Source organism: Harpegnathos saltator, unplaced genomic scaffold (genome assembly GCF_003227715.2).
Source record: "Harpegnathos saltator strain DR-91 unplaced genomic scaffold, Hsal_v8.6 scaffold213, whole genome shotgun sequence".
Lineage (NCBI taxonomy): Eukaryota > Metazoa > Arthropoda > Insecta > Hymenoptera > Formicidae > Harpegnathos > Harpegnathos saltator.
The window spans coordinates 1,254,344-1,272,776 of record NW_020229999.1 but is presented as its reverse complement, the minus strand read 5'-3'; the positions used below and the strand labels follow the sequence as shown (position 1 = coordinate 1,272,776).

Genomic DNA, 18,433 nt, shown 5'->3' with positions numbered 1-18,433 from the left:
CCATCCCCCGAGCGACCTGGCGGAAGCGATGGAGAGCGCGGCGCGAGGGACGCTCGTGGATCAATACTGCGGCGGGTGCGAGGGGGTGCTCGGGCGACCATGGCACGCGTATACACCGCGCCGACTCGCGCGAGCAGGGCTGGATCGGAGGCGAAGGACACCCTACGCCAATTTATTTTCGCGAGCCTGTCAGCGTGTTGGCCTCTCCACTTGGCGGAGGCGGAGACGGAGGAGAGCGAGCCGTGATAAATGACAAGCTTGTCTTACTGTTATATACTATTATAAGAGGAGAACCTTGCTTCTCGGCGCGCACGCAGTGCGCATTGTGTTACCGTGTCTCATTCGGCGAGAGTAGACTCGTGTCGGCGCTTCCTCCCACCGCGGAGTTGGCAATATTTTCGCATAAACACCGCGCGCGGTCATTTGTCTAGCGCGCGAGAGTCATGCTGTTCTCGCGATTAATTTCGGACGATCGGTTGACTTCAATTCGCGGTTCACACGAATCGATCGGTCGGTCGGTCGGAAGGTCTGCGTCAGACGCGCATTGTCACCTCTCGTGTGTGGGATCGGAGATTAAAGTTGGAAAAATTTTCGCGCGCACGGGTGTGTACGTATCTAAATCCAGCACTGCGTAGGAGGCGAGAAAGGACGAAGGGTGGCGCGAAAAGGGCAGAGTGCGAAGAGGATGGAAGGAAGGAAGGAAGGAAGGAAGGAAGGTTGGTCGAGGCGGACGAGCGGGACAGTTGATTTATTAAAAATGTATTCGACTGCACGAAGAGAGAGAGAGCGAGAGCGAGAGAAAGAGAAAGAGAGAGAGAGAGAGAGAGAGAGAAATTTGGAGAGAGACGCGCGCGGCGAAGTATCGTCGGGGGTGTTCTGTGTCCTTGAATTACGGCGCGGTTGGTTCGTCGCGCACGAGACGACAGCGCGGGGCGTTTAGTCGGCTCTCGTTAAACGAGCGAGACTGTTGCATTTCGGGATATATGCGGTGCCTGTAAACATTAGCAACATTCGATGGCGATAACCCGCCCCCTGCGGTGGTCGCGTGCATTGGGAGTCTCGAAAGGATCGCTCCGCAACCGCAAACGCTGATAATGAGGATCATAACGTTACATCCGGCGAGAATAACGCGTGTTACAGCGTATAACCATAATGCACGAGAGAGAGAGAGAGAGAGAGAGAGAGAGAGGGAGAGGGAGAGAGAGAGAGAGAGAGAGAGAGGAAGTTGATGAAATAGAGATGATGATGAAGCATTTATTGTCCATTCCAGAGCATGCTCTCCAAGGACGTAAAATTTAAAGACAAGACTAAAATGTTGCAATATTGTAGCAGTCACATCGCGCTAATAATAAAAGGAAACAAATTTGAGATAAGCTATTGAGACAGTAAACGTGAGTCTACAGTTTTAAGTTTTACGAGGCTATTTCATTACCGTGTATGCCGAGGAAGCCCATTTCATAAAGTGCTCACGGAGTATATAAACGAACGGTATAGTATAAATGTGTCCCGCGCATTGAGAGATATAAAGAGAAAGAAATTGAAGGAGCGAGAGGGAGAAGGAGACAAGGATCTGCGAGGAGGAATATTTACGTGACATTAGATTTACACAAAGTTCCGCCCCATCTCGATGTCAGTCGTCGGAGGGCGCCGCTATACGCCGATTTTATTGCGGCGGCTGCGTGTTCCATGCGCGCATAGCGCGTGACAGACGGCGCCGGGCGATAAAGTTCCGGAACGAGTAGAGAGAGGAAGAGAGAGAGAGAGAGAGAGAGAGAGAGAGAAAGAGAGAGGGGGGGGGAGAGAAGACGATGGACGAAAACGAGGCAGCTTGCGACGCGGAATTCGTGAAACAACCTGTACACATCGGCAGACCGAGGGTGGTCGCGCGCAGTTCTGCGGGATACCTGTGGCTCCGCACGGCCATCGCCGCGATGCTTTCCCGCTCCTCTTTTTTCTTCCCCGTTTCTCCCCTTTGCCCGCCGCTTCCATTTGTCTCCTTTTTGTGCGCCGCGTCATACCGGCCGACATTATCGTGAATATCGACCACAGATTCGGCTACTGATAATGCGGCACCACCACCACACCCCCTCTCGCCCGCTGCACCGCGCTCTCCAGCCACGACATCTTTTTCTTCCGCTTTTTTTGAAAGGAAGCCCGACGAGACAGCAGCTAATTATCATTTGGAAGTTGATTTTGATCGCGGTGTACTGCGGTGTTGCGCGCGCGACGGAAAGAGAGAGAGAGAGGGAGATGAGAGTCGCATTCCTCATTTTCGCGGATAATCGATTCCGAATAATTCGCGCGTCTCTTTCGCGCGAGCGAGGTTACGCGGCGAATGGAAACGCACACGCGCGTTGCGCGTTTGAAATAAATAAATTTGTGCGAAAATGCGACGTCTTTTCCATTAATATGTTTATTATTATTATTATCATTTTTCCCTCCCTCTCCGTTATTCCGATCGACCGAAAGCACAATATATTCAGAAACGTACTTCCGCTCGTGAATAAAAGGAAGAACTGAATCACAAACGAGGTTGCAGCTATTCACAGTTTTCAGACTCGGATTTCACGGTTCCAATTATTCCGTGTACCGCGGGCCGCGAGGCGATATTTCTTGTCGGTGAAATACAGAAATTGTTGGAACGGTGATCGAGAGTTTCGCGGTTGTTCGACCCCGCGTGGTCGAAGATGATAAATCGATTCCGCCAAGTCGAAATCGTTTGGAATTAAAGCAATCTTTTCTCTCCCTCTCTCTCTCTCTCTCTCTCTCCCCCCTCTCTCTCTCTCTCTCTCTCTTTTTCTCTTCCTCTCCGAGGCCCTCGTTATTCTTCATAAGACATTCTTTTGTTCGCAGCTGGGGTAAAGAGAGAACTCACGTTATCGTGCCATTATGTATTAGCCAGCTGCGAATCGCGGGAACTTTGCCGGCGATACTGACGAACCCGCGACGCGGTCGCGCGTTATTTTTCCTTCCGGCTGAAAAGTTTTAACTACGCCGTTCCAGGTCGGGGCCGCGCGAACCCGGGGCTCCTGGACAGCGACACCACTTCGATCCGCTCGCTCTCTCGCGTGATTTGGCGCGTTTTATTATTCGACGAGACGCCGGCACGCGTTTTCCCAAGTGGGTCACAGACCGCTGACCCGACTGATGATGCGCTGGTTTTGACGCATTCAGTCATCGTTTCACGCTGAAGCGTCTTGCGCGCGCGCGCGTATGTGTGTGTTACCTTTACGTGTGTGTACACGAAAAAATCCCCGGCGAATAGCCGGGCATAGATGGTTTATACGCGAAAACGCGCGCAGGCTGACAAAGTCGCCGGCCTCTCTCCGATATCCCGGGAGAGATTGACGACACACGCAATCTTTTTAATTATTCAACGGGCACGTAAATAATACTTTCACACGTGGAGCCAGCGCGCGCTGTCGCGCCGCTGTCACATGCGACGTTCACGTGCAAATTCGAGCAATTCTTGTCTTCTTTTCCAACGCAGGGACGCCTGCTGGATTTCAATGAATCATTCGGATTAACGCGAAGAGCGCGCGCATCGAGCTTGCTCACACGCATCCCCGGTGTGCGTCTCTAGTACTCCCCGCTAGTGAGATTACTGTGTACAGTGCTCGCTGTGTCGCACTTGTCCTCCCGGTAACAAACAAATCTCAACGTCAACGACAATCGCTGCGCGTGCCACGGAGTCGCGACGTTCCTGAAAGCGTCGCGAGCGACGCAACGCCGCGGTATCCAGACGCGAAGTTCGTCAATAGACAAAACTTTTAATTACTTCTACATCGCGAATGTGTTTATGGAACACAACGTGTTTAATTACGGCTCGTGTGGAAATTTCGCTCGGTGGAGGACGAGGTAAAGGTAACGAGGGGGCGGAGAGAGAGAGAGAGAGAGGGGGGAGGAGAAACAGATACATGATACATGATATCGCGACCGAAAAACTGCGTCCGGAAGCATATTTCGACACATCGCAACGTCATTACCATCAGCAGACGTGTTTGGAAATATTCATGCGCTGACGGATATTTTATTCGCGAAGCCGTCTGCAACATCGTCGCAATATCCAACGTTCCTCCGCCGCAGTTTCGACTGGAATTCCACGGAGCAGAATGCAGATACGCGAGGATCGATGAGAAGCGGAAGTCGCTATCCCTTCTATGGATCGGACGTGAAAAACGATCTCGGGGAATAATGCTCGTGAACTGAAGGTACTTGACGAAATTCGCGACGAATCGCGACCGTTTTATACACTCGATATTAAGCGCGTTCGCGTTTAATGTCGCTTCGCGCGACATTAACGGCTCTACTCATCGTCGTCAGCGCGACATCCTCGCGGTATTTAATGAATATTGTTCTTCGTCGGGAGACACCGTTGATGCAACACCGAGAGGCCCGGGGACACCTTCTCGGCGGCAACGATAAATTTGCGAGGTGTGGCACGAGGCCCGCGTGCGTGTATACACGCGTGTTTATAAACGCTTAATTGCGACGAAATTCTTGCGTGATAGACACCGGGTCGTAACGGATTTTTCTTTCTTCTTTTCTTTCACGAAGTTCCTCGTCGTCGTGGCGTCGGGACGTTCCCGGAATAGCGAACGATGTCACGACGCGCCGTCTGAAAAGCTCATCAACATGGCAAACTTTTAATTACTTTCGCGCCCACTTCCTCCCGTCTCACTCGGCATTTACATCGACATAACAACTCTTTGCAAGAAAATCATTGTGCTGCCCCTGTAAACAGTCTCCTCGCCTCCGCGAGAGACGCTCCGCGAATTTTCTACGGAGCTAACGATGAATAGAAGGAGGACACCGGAAAAACGACGCGCGATAAATGTGACGCGACGAAAATATTTACGTGAATAAGCCGTTAAGCCGCGGAAGATTCCGTCAACGTTAGCGTCGAGATGCGGGGGGAACTCGTTCACTTCGTTCCTTCGTATTCCATTAACATTTCCGAATAAACGCGTATAATATTCCATTAATGTCAATTCACGGGAAAGAGAGCGCCCCTGCGCTCTCTTCCTTCCCCTCCCTCCAACTTCAGCGCGAGCGGACACTAACAACGTCCTAAGCGGATTACACGAGAAGAAAAGTAAACTAAGAAAAAGAAGAAGACGCCGAGTCGCCGACGGGGCCGAACTATCCGTGACACAGTTTTTACGCCGGAGAGAATTCTGGTGCACCGCGAGAAGCAAGGGAACGACGTCGCGCCGTAAGTCACTAACGAGCGAGGAGGAGGCGCTTTGAACAGTGCGTTGACACATGGATCGTCCTCTATCCTGCGAGCACGCTCGCGTCGCTCGTTCGCGTGCCTCTCGTTAATAAAGTCTCTTATCGCTGAAAGCGATGCTGCTCCCTTATACCGTCGCGAATCTGATGCACGCTCTTATCCGGGCACCTTGTCTCCCGCCCTAAGTGAGGGTCGCGTTCCTGATAAAGTGATTCCCGCACCATCGACGAAACTAACGCGCTAAACCCTCACGACGTACACACGTGTACGTGTGTGTATATGTATATATATATATATATATGTACATATATAGGTATTATACGCCACAAACTAAGAGCTGTACAAACCGACGAGAGCGCATACGGCGCTAATCACGCGGCTCAGGTTTCAGTCTACGAAATTAATTATGGGCATCGCTCGAATCGCGGATATTGATTACGGACGGCCTGTAGACAGGGCGTATAATATCGAGGGCTACGTATTAGACACGGCACCGCTATCCGGCTCATAATGAGCGCCGAGCCTATCGCGAAATGCCGCCTGTGCGATCCAAACGCGGCTGGTTTCTGTCAGGCGCGCGAGACCAAAGAGGTATCTCTCTCTCTCTCTCTCTCTCTCTCTCTCTCTCTCTCTCTCTCTCTCTCTCTCTCTCTCTATCCTCTCTCTCACGAAAGGGAGAGAGAAAGAGAGGGGAGAGGATCGACAATCGAGAGTAGGTCGCTCTCATGATACAGCGAGTAATACGTACTAGATTCGAACGTCAGCGCCTTCGCAAATTGTTGCGCCCCGGCTGTTATCCGCGAGGCGAGTTATTGTCTTTCTCGCTGCGCGCGTTAATCTCGTAATAACGGGAGGGATTTCCGGATAATCGGACGATAACGCGGCTGCCGATCGATTCTTCGACGAGCGGGCGTTACGACGATTGGGAAAGTTGGCCAGTTCCGACGAGCGACGACGCTCGGGAATGCGGCGTCCGGGAAAAGCTCGTCCGAAATTTGCCCCCCGGAATGCGAGCGATACACGCGTTAACAGCATGTCGACGGACGGAGCAAGCTATAATCACGACGCGAACGGCAAACGCGGCGCGACGCGCAAAATGCACGGAATCACTATAAATTATGCATATTAAGGATCTCCCGGGCGTAATTTGGTCGCGGTATACGGTCGGACGTATTTGCTTAATATAACGGTGCCGGCGCGGCCGTACGGCTTCGCAGCCGGTCGTTTCGCGTGAGCTTTACATGCGCCTAACGATCGCGAAATTACACGGTCGACGCGACTTAAAACGCGAAGCGGGGACACAACTTTGGACTTAAGGCGACCTCACATCGTCCGTATCGATGTGCTGGCTGACATACTTTTTAGAGCGGAGCGACGCGCGCGCCAAGACGGGGGGTGGTTATCGATTTCACCGTGGGCGCGATTTTGCAACGGTGCTTCCGCTGCCGCTCGAAACATTCTTCCTCCCCCCATCCGAAGACGCTTCGCTTTTATGCGAGGAAAAAAGAAATAGAGAGTCCCGATAAGCCGGGGAAATAGCACGGGCATGAGCAAAAATGTAACCTAAAAGGAAACAAAGAAGCGTATCTGCGTTCCTTTGTGCGGAAATTGGTAGACGATTAATGCAAATTGATTGCGCGTTCAAGAATGTTCTTTAGCTTAAATTGTTTAAATTTTGGTTTAAAATTCGGCGCGATAAGAAGGCAAACAGCAATCGGGACAAAGTATTGGGAAAATTCAAGGAGCATTATTACCAGCATAAAGCCGGTAAAACATTCATTAGCTGTCAATCATTTGTACGATTTTCGATGGATAGAATAATCAACCAAAATTCGTATTCATAAACGACCATTGTACGGTCGTTCGAGCGAGTTTTCGCATTATATATTAAATAAGTACGGGCATAGAGCGGCGAGTAATCGGAGATTCATCAAACTATAATCGTCAAACGATAATTTATCAAAGGACGACGGGCTATTAATGCCGCTCTAAATTTCGACGACTCGAGTGTCTCTTTGTTCTCGATAAATTCGTCAAACGTCAATTGCGCGATCGGAAACAACCTGTACAATAAATAATTTTACATACCTGGAAATATATGATGTAGCGCTGCCTGCGTCCTGGCTTGCCGATCCAGCATCCCGGTTGCACCTCGTCGTGGCACAGACATTGACACTGACACTGACACCGGCACTCGCGTGAATACGATTCGATCGGAGAAACGCGTGTTAATCAACGCGAATCAAGTCGACAAGAGCCCGCTGAGATGTTTTCAAGAGTCGCGAAACAACGAAAACAAGACGACTAACTCACCGATCCTCGCGGGGAGGTGCCCGCTCGTCGGCCCGAAACGTAGCGAGGCGCACGAGATTATGTTTACGAGAGCTTTCGAAGCTCGGGATATATACTGACGGTATTGTTTATGTTGTGATCGATGGAGAGCGAGACGACCTTCGGCGGTTGGTTTGTTACAATTCGCGCGTCGGGAGACTAAAATATTTCGCCGACTCTCTTGGAACATTCATCAATCGGACTCTCGTCAGCATCGTCAGCATAATTAACACGCGGCTCTGCAATCGAACAGCGTGTACGCGAGCGTCAGTGCGATGATCGAGCATCCACGAAATGCCGCGACAAAACAATGAGAAGCGAAACGTCGCATCGGAAAGCCGAGATGGGAAGCGATATATCACATTGGAATTACACAATATATATAATATGTTATATAATACAAATATACTAATATATGAAATTAATGTTCCTTTTTGTGTGCGCCACGTCATTAGATAACGCGACTATTGCCTGTACAATTTTTTCTCCATTGTTTCCTTTTTGTCTGAAATTACAAGAGTTTCTTGCGTCGATTGAAAAGTATAGTATGTAAATAAAGAGATTATATAAGAAAAACGAACTCGTCATTTTATTCAATTCCATTAATTTTTAATGGATTATTTATTATCTGCTTATCGCGTACTTAACTCATCTGCAGTCAAGTCGCGTAATTGCTTGACGCTTTGCTTTATTAAAATAAGATTAAGGATGAGATGAAGACAGAACGTTAAGATAACAGGATGTAAAATAATCTTTCAAAACAAATCTTCTCAACGTGGACGTGGAGAAAATGAGAATACGTAATCATTCGCCGCATCGAGACAGAACAATATAAGAACTTGTATAATTTTACATGTTGAGACTCTTGAACGGGATTTGGAAAGTACACGCGCACAAGCGAAATTTCAACTTGAGCTCTCCCTTCATTTCTTTTCTGTTCCCCTCTGCACGATAAGCAGCGGTGAAAACACTCGAGTATTTCCATAAAGCGCGTTTCCGCAACACGCCATAAAGCTGTAATGCCCCGTTTAAAATGGACCGATTGCGATCTCTCGCGCAGGGTTAGCCAAGTGTTTCTCTCCACGATATCAAGACATCCGCTCTACATTTGCATTCAATCCAATTGCATTTCGCGCTCGAGATCACGACGATGAAACTGTCGATCCTTTCGCTTTCCGTTCCTCTTTCTGTTTCGCGCGCGCGCTCTCTCTCTCGAGAGCGGCTCAGAAATATTTGACAGGCAATCGATCAATTCAGATAGAGGAAAGCGGATCAGGCCGCAGGAAGTTTCGAGACAACATCGAGACAACAATCGAGCGTCCTCGGCGCCGACAGGCGAGGAATATTCCATCCGGCGCCATTCCCCAAATATACGCTTTCATCAGGCACGAGGCGCATCCATATCCATCTCGCGCCTATATCGTGCACATATAAAAGCTTCAATCGCAAATTATTAAGTGAAGCCGCTTAAATTGCATTGCGCTGAATGTTAACGCGAAGCGATAGGTATTACTGCAATTGGGAAGGAACGAGGGTGAATTATTTCCTACCTGACCGCCGACCTCGCCGGCGTGCGGCGGTCGCGAATGCGCGAGCGCACGCGCGTGAGCCGATAATAAAGTGCCGGATTAAACAAAGAACCGGAATAATTTTCGATGAAATGACACATCTCCCTCTCCCCCCGCGCTTAATATTAATGCCCTGGGTACTCGATATGACTTTCTCGTGCCAATGCGCCTGAAACGTGCGAGCGAAGTTCCGTTCTATTCGACGCGTTCTCCTTTTGTCAGCGAGCGCACCGTTATTAAACCGTCAAACGCGCGTTTCGCGTTTATATTTTGCCACAAAGCATCGGATGCACAAAACTGATTAAAAAAAAAAAAAAAAAAAAAAAGGAAAAACAGAAAGTGTCGAAGCACCATGAAAAGGATAAGACATCAAAGAATGTATATCCTCCGCTCTCTGATGCTCTCCTCAGAATCTCAGGCAGCCAAAGACAAAGAGGCTCGGGTGCAATTTCTTCATATAATACCGCCTGCGTTTCGTTCATGTGGACGTTGCGCTCGCGCATGTGCGTGTGTATGTATGTATGTATGTATGTATGTGTGTGTGTGTGTATGTGTATGAGCGCGTACGCGCACACATGCGCTATACAATCTCAGCTGGATACAGTATTTCGAAGCCATCGAGCGGAACGCACGGGCAAGAAATTAATTACTTTTTTTGCCGTCGAGCGCTTCATATATCTGGCCGATTGAGTCGTGCCTGTATCATTTCTTAGCTGTCAATCAAACGCTCCTCTGTGAATTCTCTCCTTCGCGGCGAATCGCGAGCCGAAGCGAACGCCGATCTGTCGTCGCGCGCGCGAGAGAGAGAGAGAGAGAGAGGAAAAAGAAGGAGTAAGGAAAAAGAAAGATAGGGTGTAGTCATTGCAAATATTGATCGAGCAAGACGCGCGGCGCGTATCCGTCATGTCGCCACCGAGCAAATCTCGCGGGGCGAATATTCGCGCGGCCGTTCGCCCGAGAGCGCAGCCGGAGGAATCCGACGACGGCAAATTACGCGGAAATCGAACGGAAAAGATTCACGAGTGAATTCACCGGCCACGGAGGGTTCTGCCAAAGAGCAGAAGCAGAAGGGGGGAGGAGAGAGGTGAGCCGTACGTACTCGTACGTGTGTACGGGGAGAGATCGCACGAAGCCGCGGAATTTCACTTACGCGACGTTCAGTGAAATTCTTACGCGCGAAGAAGGGTGGTTGTTGTGCGGCCCGATAATATCCTATCGACCGATTTATCGAGCCGACGCGACGCCGGTCGTCCTTGCGCTCGCGTGCGTCGCGCGATGCATCGGCCCTCTCGCCGCGGGGGGAAAGAACGAAAGGATGGAAGACGAGAAGGGCGTGCACTGCGCGCGCACAGGATGCATCAGGCACGTAACGCAAATGAAACTTAAATGAGTAACTAAATTCCGGTGGTCACGCGAGCGCGATCCCGTCGCGTCGACTTTTATTGGCGTTTTCGAAAGTAAAGGCTTGGCGGGGGAGAAGGCGAGTGCACTTATCGGCCAGGGCGAGACGATGAATCGTCACCAGCCTCAAGAGCGTGAAGTAACTTCTTCACCTCCCTTCCCCCTGCTTTCTCTCTCTCTCTCTCTCTCTCTCTCTCTCTACGCGCTGCCTCTCTAGACGCAGCCGCGCACGATCGAATTATACGGATTTATCGCCAGCTAAACAAGCGCCACTAACTGAATAAAGCTCTACTTTGATAATTGGCGATAGCGCTGCCGGGGCGAATTCGCGGTCACGGATACGGTAATAAATCAACGTCGTTGTTTCGAGTCGGTGGCGTTTATTATTATTGCCGTCGAGCTAATAGCCGGATAAGTACGTGGGGCAATTACGTGGCCGCGATAGCCGCGTCGAACGAGTCTTTAAAGGCGCGTGGCTTCGCCGGAGATTCTCGCTCTCGGCACGAACGAGATACGCGTGCGCTGCATCTCGATATATTATTTTCGACGCCGTCGTCGTCGTCGTCGTCAACGAGGGGACATTCGACGAAGATATTCAGAGAGACGCGTAATTACACGATCTTTCCCTCCCCACCCATCCTACTAATAACACGGTTAATAACACGGACACTTTCCCCATACTTCGTCGTCGCGCCGCGTAATTAAATACAAAGAGTGCTCCTTGCTTCGTTACGCCGATGACATCACCGGATCAAACGCGAACTGCAGCGGAACATGCGTATCGATGAGAGAACGGGGTGGGGCTGCAATTGAGAAAATTGCACGGGTATCGGTTTCACCCTCGCGTCACAGGGGGATCCGGACTGCGGCGGGGGTGGAGCGCAGGAATCTCCCTCCGGCGTGGCTGGCCGATGCGGCGGCGGGCCGCCTTCGGAAATATATTTACGAGCTGCGTTACGTTCTCGCGTGCCTTACGCCGTAATGGACGCTAGCGAAAAACCCGATCCTCTCGTAAATAACGTTTCGCGGCCGGTCGACCGGATAAACACACGCGGCGAGCGTCGTCGATGTTCAATTTCGCGTAACGTGATGTAAGACGGAGTCGCGAGACGTCGAGAGGTCCGCTACGACCATCATCATCCCCGTCGGCCCGAGCTCTCGCTTCGCGAGCGCGACGTGCGCGCGAGAAACCTTCGGCTAATTGTGCGCCCTCGCATTATCGGCGCGATTCTATCGGAAAACTTGCGCAATTTGTTGGATTTATTGCCCCCGCCTCCTCCTAGATTCCAGTGCCACTTCTGCCCTCCACCGCCCGCCCCGCACCTCCTCCGTCTCTTGAAATTATCTGGGAGAGTCCACGAGAAATTAACCGAGAGAATAAGAATGTGTTAGCTCGCTCCTCGAAACTTAATTCGCGCATGACTCGCCGCACGTGTCTCTTATAATTAGACTCGCGTGTAAATCTCTTCCGCGGGAGATAATTCTAAATTCGAGCAAACGTTGTGCTAACGAATCGCCGACCGAGGCAGCAGCGTGCGGCCGCGCATGTCCGCGGCGAAGATTGCCTCTGTTCCAGGGAAATTTTGTTATTCTCGTTAGCGGAGCGGCGGGATTAATATAGCCGAGCGTCGTCACATTTTCCACTTAATATAGGCGGCCGGATATTTCCGAAGCTCGCGGAAACGGACGGCCGACAATAGCGCGCGGCCGGTCAAATCTATATTTTCACGAAGCGCGGCTGGTTAGGCCGGCGATTAATCGGCGTTACTGTGTATCGCCTGCTGCCACTGTTGCTGTTGCTGCTGCTGGCAGCGGTGAGATCCCAGCATTCATCGCAAATGAAGCGAGCCACCGCGGCTCAGAGAGGTCTCGCTGAAACGTGGAAATGCATTTCGCTGCCGCGCCGTGAGGAACCGCGCGCGCCGCAGAGCGGTGTCCCCTAATTATTCCAAGGTAATTAGAATATCAATAATTTGACGCAGTGCGCGCGCGACGACGCGCGTTGCTGTTCTTAAGGTGCTTCAACGATTTCGACCGTGACGTCAGTAACGATCGTTCGACACCTCGAGAGACCATCGACGGCGATGTCGCTTCTCCGCGAAAATCCGAAAGATTTTTCTGCCTGCGAATCGCGACCGCGCCGTGTGCCAATCGATACTTAATTATGTCGAGTGTATAATTCCTGACTTTAGTATGTTTTAGTAATTATAAATAAATGTCGTCATTAACAATGTTTGACCGTTTTGTTGATTCCCGACCTCTCCGACCTAACGTTTCTCCAATTACTAGTTGGTAGTTGGTATTTTATACATCTACATGAACGGAAAGCGATTGGTGGAATTAATGAACGAACCGAACGTGTTCTGTTCGGATGACTACAGAATTTCGGATTCTTTGCTTAACGCGTATATCATTAATTCATTAATTTATTTTCACGGTGTGAATACTCGCTCAATAATTGGCACATTCACCGTACACCGTGTGTATGTGTGTATATACATATATATTCACACACACACACATATATATTATTATTATTATTATTATTATTATATAGGACAAACGCAAAATTGTGTACAGCAATAAGTCATAAAACAAGACGCACGAGAGCGCCAGGCTAATACACCTTCCGCGTTTGCAGTCGGCGAAGTTGAGAATAAATTGGCCCCTCTCCGACTCGGCGAATCTCTCGCGAACGGCGGGGCTTCAGAGACGCGGCTCGCAATTCCAGCGCGTTTTACGATTGATAAACGTTCCGCAAAATTTCCGCCGGCAATTTCGCCGCTGGGCGCGCCATTGTGCCCGGGCGAAAATCACCGCGCACCGCCGACCATTGTTCGTCGCAACGGCATCGGCTAATTTCATCGACCGGCCACGGCGCTGCTAACGAGCTCGCCGCGAGGCTGCCCACGTGGCGAGATCGCATCAAGGTCGACAGCGAGACGAGCCAAGGGTGCGGCTGGAGAATCACGGGTGTCATTGTAACCCATAGTTACACCGGCGGCCCGTGTAATCGCCATCCCCGCGCGGCCAATCAGCCCGCCATTGACTCGCAGCTGGGATCTAGCCGCTCGATCGCTTCGGCTTTAACCCCCAAGCGCCATCACCGCCAACACCACCTCGCCGGCCCTCTGAAACGAACGACCGACTGGTCGATCCTTGGCGGCGCGAAAGCCGCGTGTTTACCGGTCCCGACCTGGGAAAATATTTTCTCCCGCCGCGTCGTGGGCGCGGAGACCCTAATCACGTTGCCGATCCCTTCGCTCTTTGCTCGCGAGGGGTGCCGTCTACGAGGCCGCAAAATAGGGGGTGTCCCTTCCGCGCGATCCAATTAATGGATTGAATAGCGACTATTGGCTCTGACGCATGGCGATGGCGATCTTTGCGGAAGAAATGACGCGTGCTTATCCCGATCTTCCACGCGGGAGGAAGTCTGAGAAGTTACATAATACCAAATAGAGCTTCGGGGATGTATCGGCCGGCCGATTCTTACCCCAGTATCAACAAACTCCATCGTCAATACGGACGCTTGCTTGTATCGCGATATCTTCTCAAGGTGTTTGTGTATACGAGATAAAATACACTTGCGCGGTCTTTGGAATATTTTCGCTGAGAAATGATCGCGAACGTTCGCAAAGCTCGCGTGAAAGTTTGTTAAGCTTCGATCGGCGTGGCTTGATCGGTCAACTTTTACGATCAATCGACTGTATTGAAAAATAAGCAGATTTCACGTCATTTCTCGGAAGATCCCTGAGGAAGAATGAGAAGAGTGAAATATCAAGCGACCCTCGCAAACAGTCATGGCTGTACTCAAAAGGGAAAGTTAGAGCTCACGAGAGCTAAACTTTCGTGAATGATCTTCCGCGGAAACTGAAATTCAGCTCATTAAGTGACGCACTAAACGTAGTGAAATACGAGACTATTCTAGCGAACTTTGAATTCCTGTCGGCAAGACAGACGAACATACATACGTGATCCGTCTCGCGGCCTCACGTCGCCCCCGCGAGATCAATCGCATTCAACGTCACCGACGTCGGCGACGGAGATGGCGACGACGGCAAGCGGACGACGGCCTCTCTCGGGCAAAGGGCTTTGGCCGAGAGAAAGCAAGAAAAGCCGCAACCCCTCTCCCCCTTCCTCTCCCCGGAGGCGCGTTATCCAATTAACGATTTGCGGTGCAGTAACCCCGATGAAACGCGGCTTTCTCCACTCTCGCAACCCTCGATCGACCTGGGACGAGTCGTCATGGTGTGTATTCAATGGCGCTGGCCTTGCCGGACGGAGCCGCGAGGTGAGCGGCGAGCGGAGCGAAGTTCATCGACGAGCTTTTGATGTCACTCGATTGAGTGGAGCCGGAATCGTTTCCGATTGTTTTCGAGCCGCCGTTCCTGTGTGCTTCGCGGCTCATGGGGCGGCTAATCGCGCGTTCACAACGGATTCGCTAATCAAAGCGAGCCGCAATGCTCTCGCAACTGCACCGCCGCGCCGCGGCGCGGCGTGTACCTGCTGATGATCGGCGAAAGCACGATCGTCCGCGCTGTGTGTCTGTATCTCCTGAACACCGCGAAAACGAAACGCACTCTGCGTTGTTGCAAAGCAAACCGGGCCGGTCGCGACGGCGATATATAGCCACCCGGCAGCGTTTCCGCAAGCTAATCCGAGCGGCGAAACTGGGACGGCTTGCTACGTCCTTTTCTTCCAAAGGGAATTTTTCCCGAGCCGCGCGTGACTCTGACGCTTCGGCGTTGAAATCTCGCTCCGGATAATTAAAATAATTCCGGTTCGAGTGATTCGCGCGGCAACAGCCGCTCCCGCACGCGGAATGTCCTCTCTCGTGAGCAGTCCTGGTAATCGCATAAATGAGGAGAAGGCTCGAAAAGCCGCTGATGAGAGAGAACTGTGTCAAATGAACTGTGACGGAGCAGTTGCGTGCCTCTTTCTCTCCTGCTCTGTTTATATTTATTAGAACACGCCGGGCCTCGAGAAGGGCGTACACGCGAAACCGTGAAAACCCGCTCCGCGTCGCCCGGTCACATCGCCTTCGCGCCGGAAATCTTTCATTGTCGACAATTCAGACAATTCGACGCTGACAGGTCGGATTTGCGGCGCGGGCGTTATTAATTTGTCGACCCGACAAATGCACGCCTTGGGTGTTCGACCGAGTTTTCATCGGCGCTTCGGCCCCGTGTTCCGTTTCACACGTCACTCGCGCGAAGCAATTCGCGCGTTATTATTTTAAGTGTGATAACGCGATGAGACGCGTCGCGCGCTTCGTTCGTTCAGTCGGGGCGAGCCGCGCTGGAAAGAAAGAGAAGGCGGGCAAGGCGTTAACGACGCTGTCTACATAAATTTACAACGCGCATTGTGTTATTAGCGCTAGCACGAGTATACATGCGACATACCGCGTAAACGGAGAAACGGGCGAATGTATGTTATTTTCTTTGTCACGCTCGGCGAGGAGCTCTTTGAATTGCATTTTGCGAGGCGCGGCCGCGTCTTTGAATTGCAGATGCGGAGAGCGCCAGCTGTTCGGAAAAGTGTAACTCCCTCCTTCCCTCCCCCGCTCTCTCTCTCTCTCTCTCTCTCTCTATCTATCTCTCTCTTTCTCCTAGCAGATCTTACAATATTAATTTCGCCTTGAGCGCTCGGAAACGCTTGAAATCTCGCGATTATCATTTTCGTCCGAATGAGAGGAACGCCGCGGGAGCGCAGAGCGCGCTCCTCAACGCGTAACGATAAAAACCGCGCCTTGGATGCTCCAGATACCGCGGCGATGGTAATAACGGAACGATGGAGAAGCTCGCCGTGGCGTCGGCTAATGCAGCGGAACCATTAATCGTAAAATTTTTTCCCGAGCGATATGCCATAAAGGCCGCTTTGCGCGCCACGCTAGGGCCACGTAATGGCCGGTGCAAGTCCGACTCGATGACGAGGCAGTCACTTCGAATCTATTTCCGTTTCCGCTCCGCGATATTGTTCGTCGGCGAGTAATGTTTCGAGCCGAACCGAGCCGAGCCGAGGCGAGGCGAGGCGAGACAGCGAGAGGAGGCGTCAGCAACGTCGCCGCTGGAGAAGCGCGCTCGAGAGGCATGCGGAAGTGCGTTCTAACGCGAAGGGAAGTGGCGGCCCAGTTTCTATCTAAGCACATGCGCATCTATCGGGTCGGACAGCTGGAGCCTAGCTCGGACATGCACATATCGACGTCGCCTCAGCGTCGTCACGCGGGAAGACACCGGCGTCTTCGGCGACAGACGCGAGACGACACCGTGATCACACGTGTCGCACTTCCGGGAGAGAAGGAACGATCATCGATCTCGATCCCGATCGATTCGACGCGACGTGTGTGCAATATTATATCGCAAGCTGCGTCGATCGCCAATTCCTCGACGATGGCCCGACGACGCATCGGATCCGCACGGAGCCTTATCTCGCGAGAGGGGTCAGCTTGCGCAATGCACGTTATAAAGGCGAGGAGGCGATTATCACGTTACATATTTCTTCGCGATAAAAAAACATCACATCAGTGTCATCGCGCTCTCTGCGAGAAAAGTACGGATCTCCTTTTTTTTTTCCTGTTTCTCTTTCTTATCCTACCGGCCGACGACCGGCGCGCATCGAGTTTCGCGCGAGATCGCGACCGAAGCTGCGGTTCTGCTGTGGTGTTCCGGGTGAACGTGAACGGCGAAAATATGGAAACATTTATCACACGAGCGTGCACAATTAGATAACATCGCGCTTCTGTTCTTATCAGCCTTGACAGTGACCGCGACGCGGTGTGAGTCGCCGATAAGCGCCGCAGCCGCAATTACACTACGCCAGTTGTCTGTCGTTTTATCTTTTTGCGAAGCTTTATCGCGCTGCAAAAGTACGACGCCGCGGGTGCAGAGACGCCGAGGGTGCAAAAGTACCCTCGTCTCGCCCCTTTCCTCTTTTTCTCTCGTTCTCTCTCGAGTATCCCTCGTAAGATCGATAGTCTTAAATTACACGCACTCACCGAGATACGATACATTCGCGTACAGGTAGTAAAGCAGCCAACGGCACCATCGGAACAACCTGACGGCCGAACGGCGAACAACAGCGAGCTCGATCATCGTGGCGCGAACTTAGGTGGACGATGCTTCGGCTACGAGTAATGCGATCCGCGCATCGACGATCCGCGTACTGAAGTGGCCCACATTTTATAAACGCCGGCCGTATCGCGTACTGCATAACGTGGGGACCGTCTAGCGAGGAAAGGAGAGCAGAAACGAGAGGGAGCGAGAAGGAGGACGTTCGTGCGCGTCTCCCCTACTTGAGAGGCCGAACGAATGACGCCATTCATAATTAGGATGAAGATCCGGGCGTTGGACCTCTGCGTGCCCTTGGCGTTACAGCGGCGTATCCGAGGGCTCCGTAGGAGCTCTCTCTCGCGTAAATACTAACGCAACACTACGCTGGAAGAGTGGGAGAGAGAAGGAACGGAAGAGGCAAGGAAATAAAGTCGCGTTAAAAATTCGTGAGATCTGTGCAATTCGTATCCGCGTCGCTGAACTTTCCATTCCGCCGCGATCTCGTTTGAGCGACTTCGTGTATTACTCAAATTACCATCGGCTCTCGTATTCTGAGCCACTCGGCCGTCTCGAAGCGCGCCCCACGAAAAAGCCCCCCGATAACAACAAATGCAAAATTATTCATAAGGAAGATTGCTCGCGTAATGAACCCCGGCGCATCGCGGCCGCGATTCAATCTGAAATGGTAATAGTGGAAGTAATTAACGCCTCGTCGCGCTACACCGCGCCCGACAAAGATGGCGAATCCGCGCAATTATTAAATTCGCCCCGTAGCGCATCACCGCGCGGCGCGACGGGTGTTCGTTGCCGCGTCGCGACGAGAACGAGCCTCTGCGGGAACAGCCCTTCTC

At 51.6% G+C, this 18,433-nt stretch overlaps 1 protein-coding gene across 1 annotated transcript in view; it reads right to left on the bottom strand.

Annotated features, from left to right (window-relative positions):
• Liprin-gamma (liprin protein kazrin) overlaps positions 1–17,578 on the bottom strand; it is a 158,124-nt gene extending 140,546 nt beyond the window's left edge. Inside the window, exon 1 of the mRNA XM_025298337.1 lies at positions 17,528–17,578. Coding sequence (XP_025154122.1) covers positions 17,528–17,577 — 50 coding nt within the window. The 5' untranslated portion in view covers position 17,578. The remainder of the gene's footprint in view (positions 1–17,527) is intronic.
• Between the last annotated feature and the right edge of the window lie 855 nt (positions 17,579–18,433).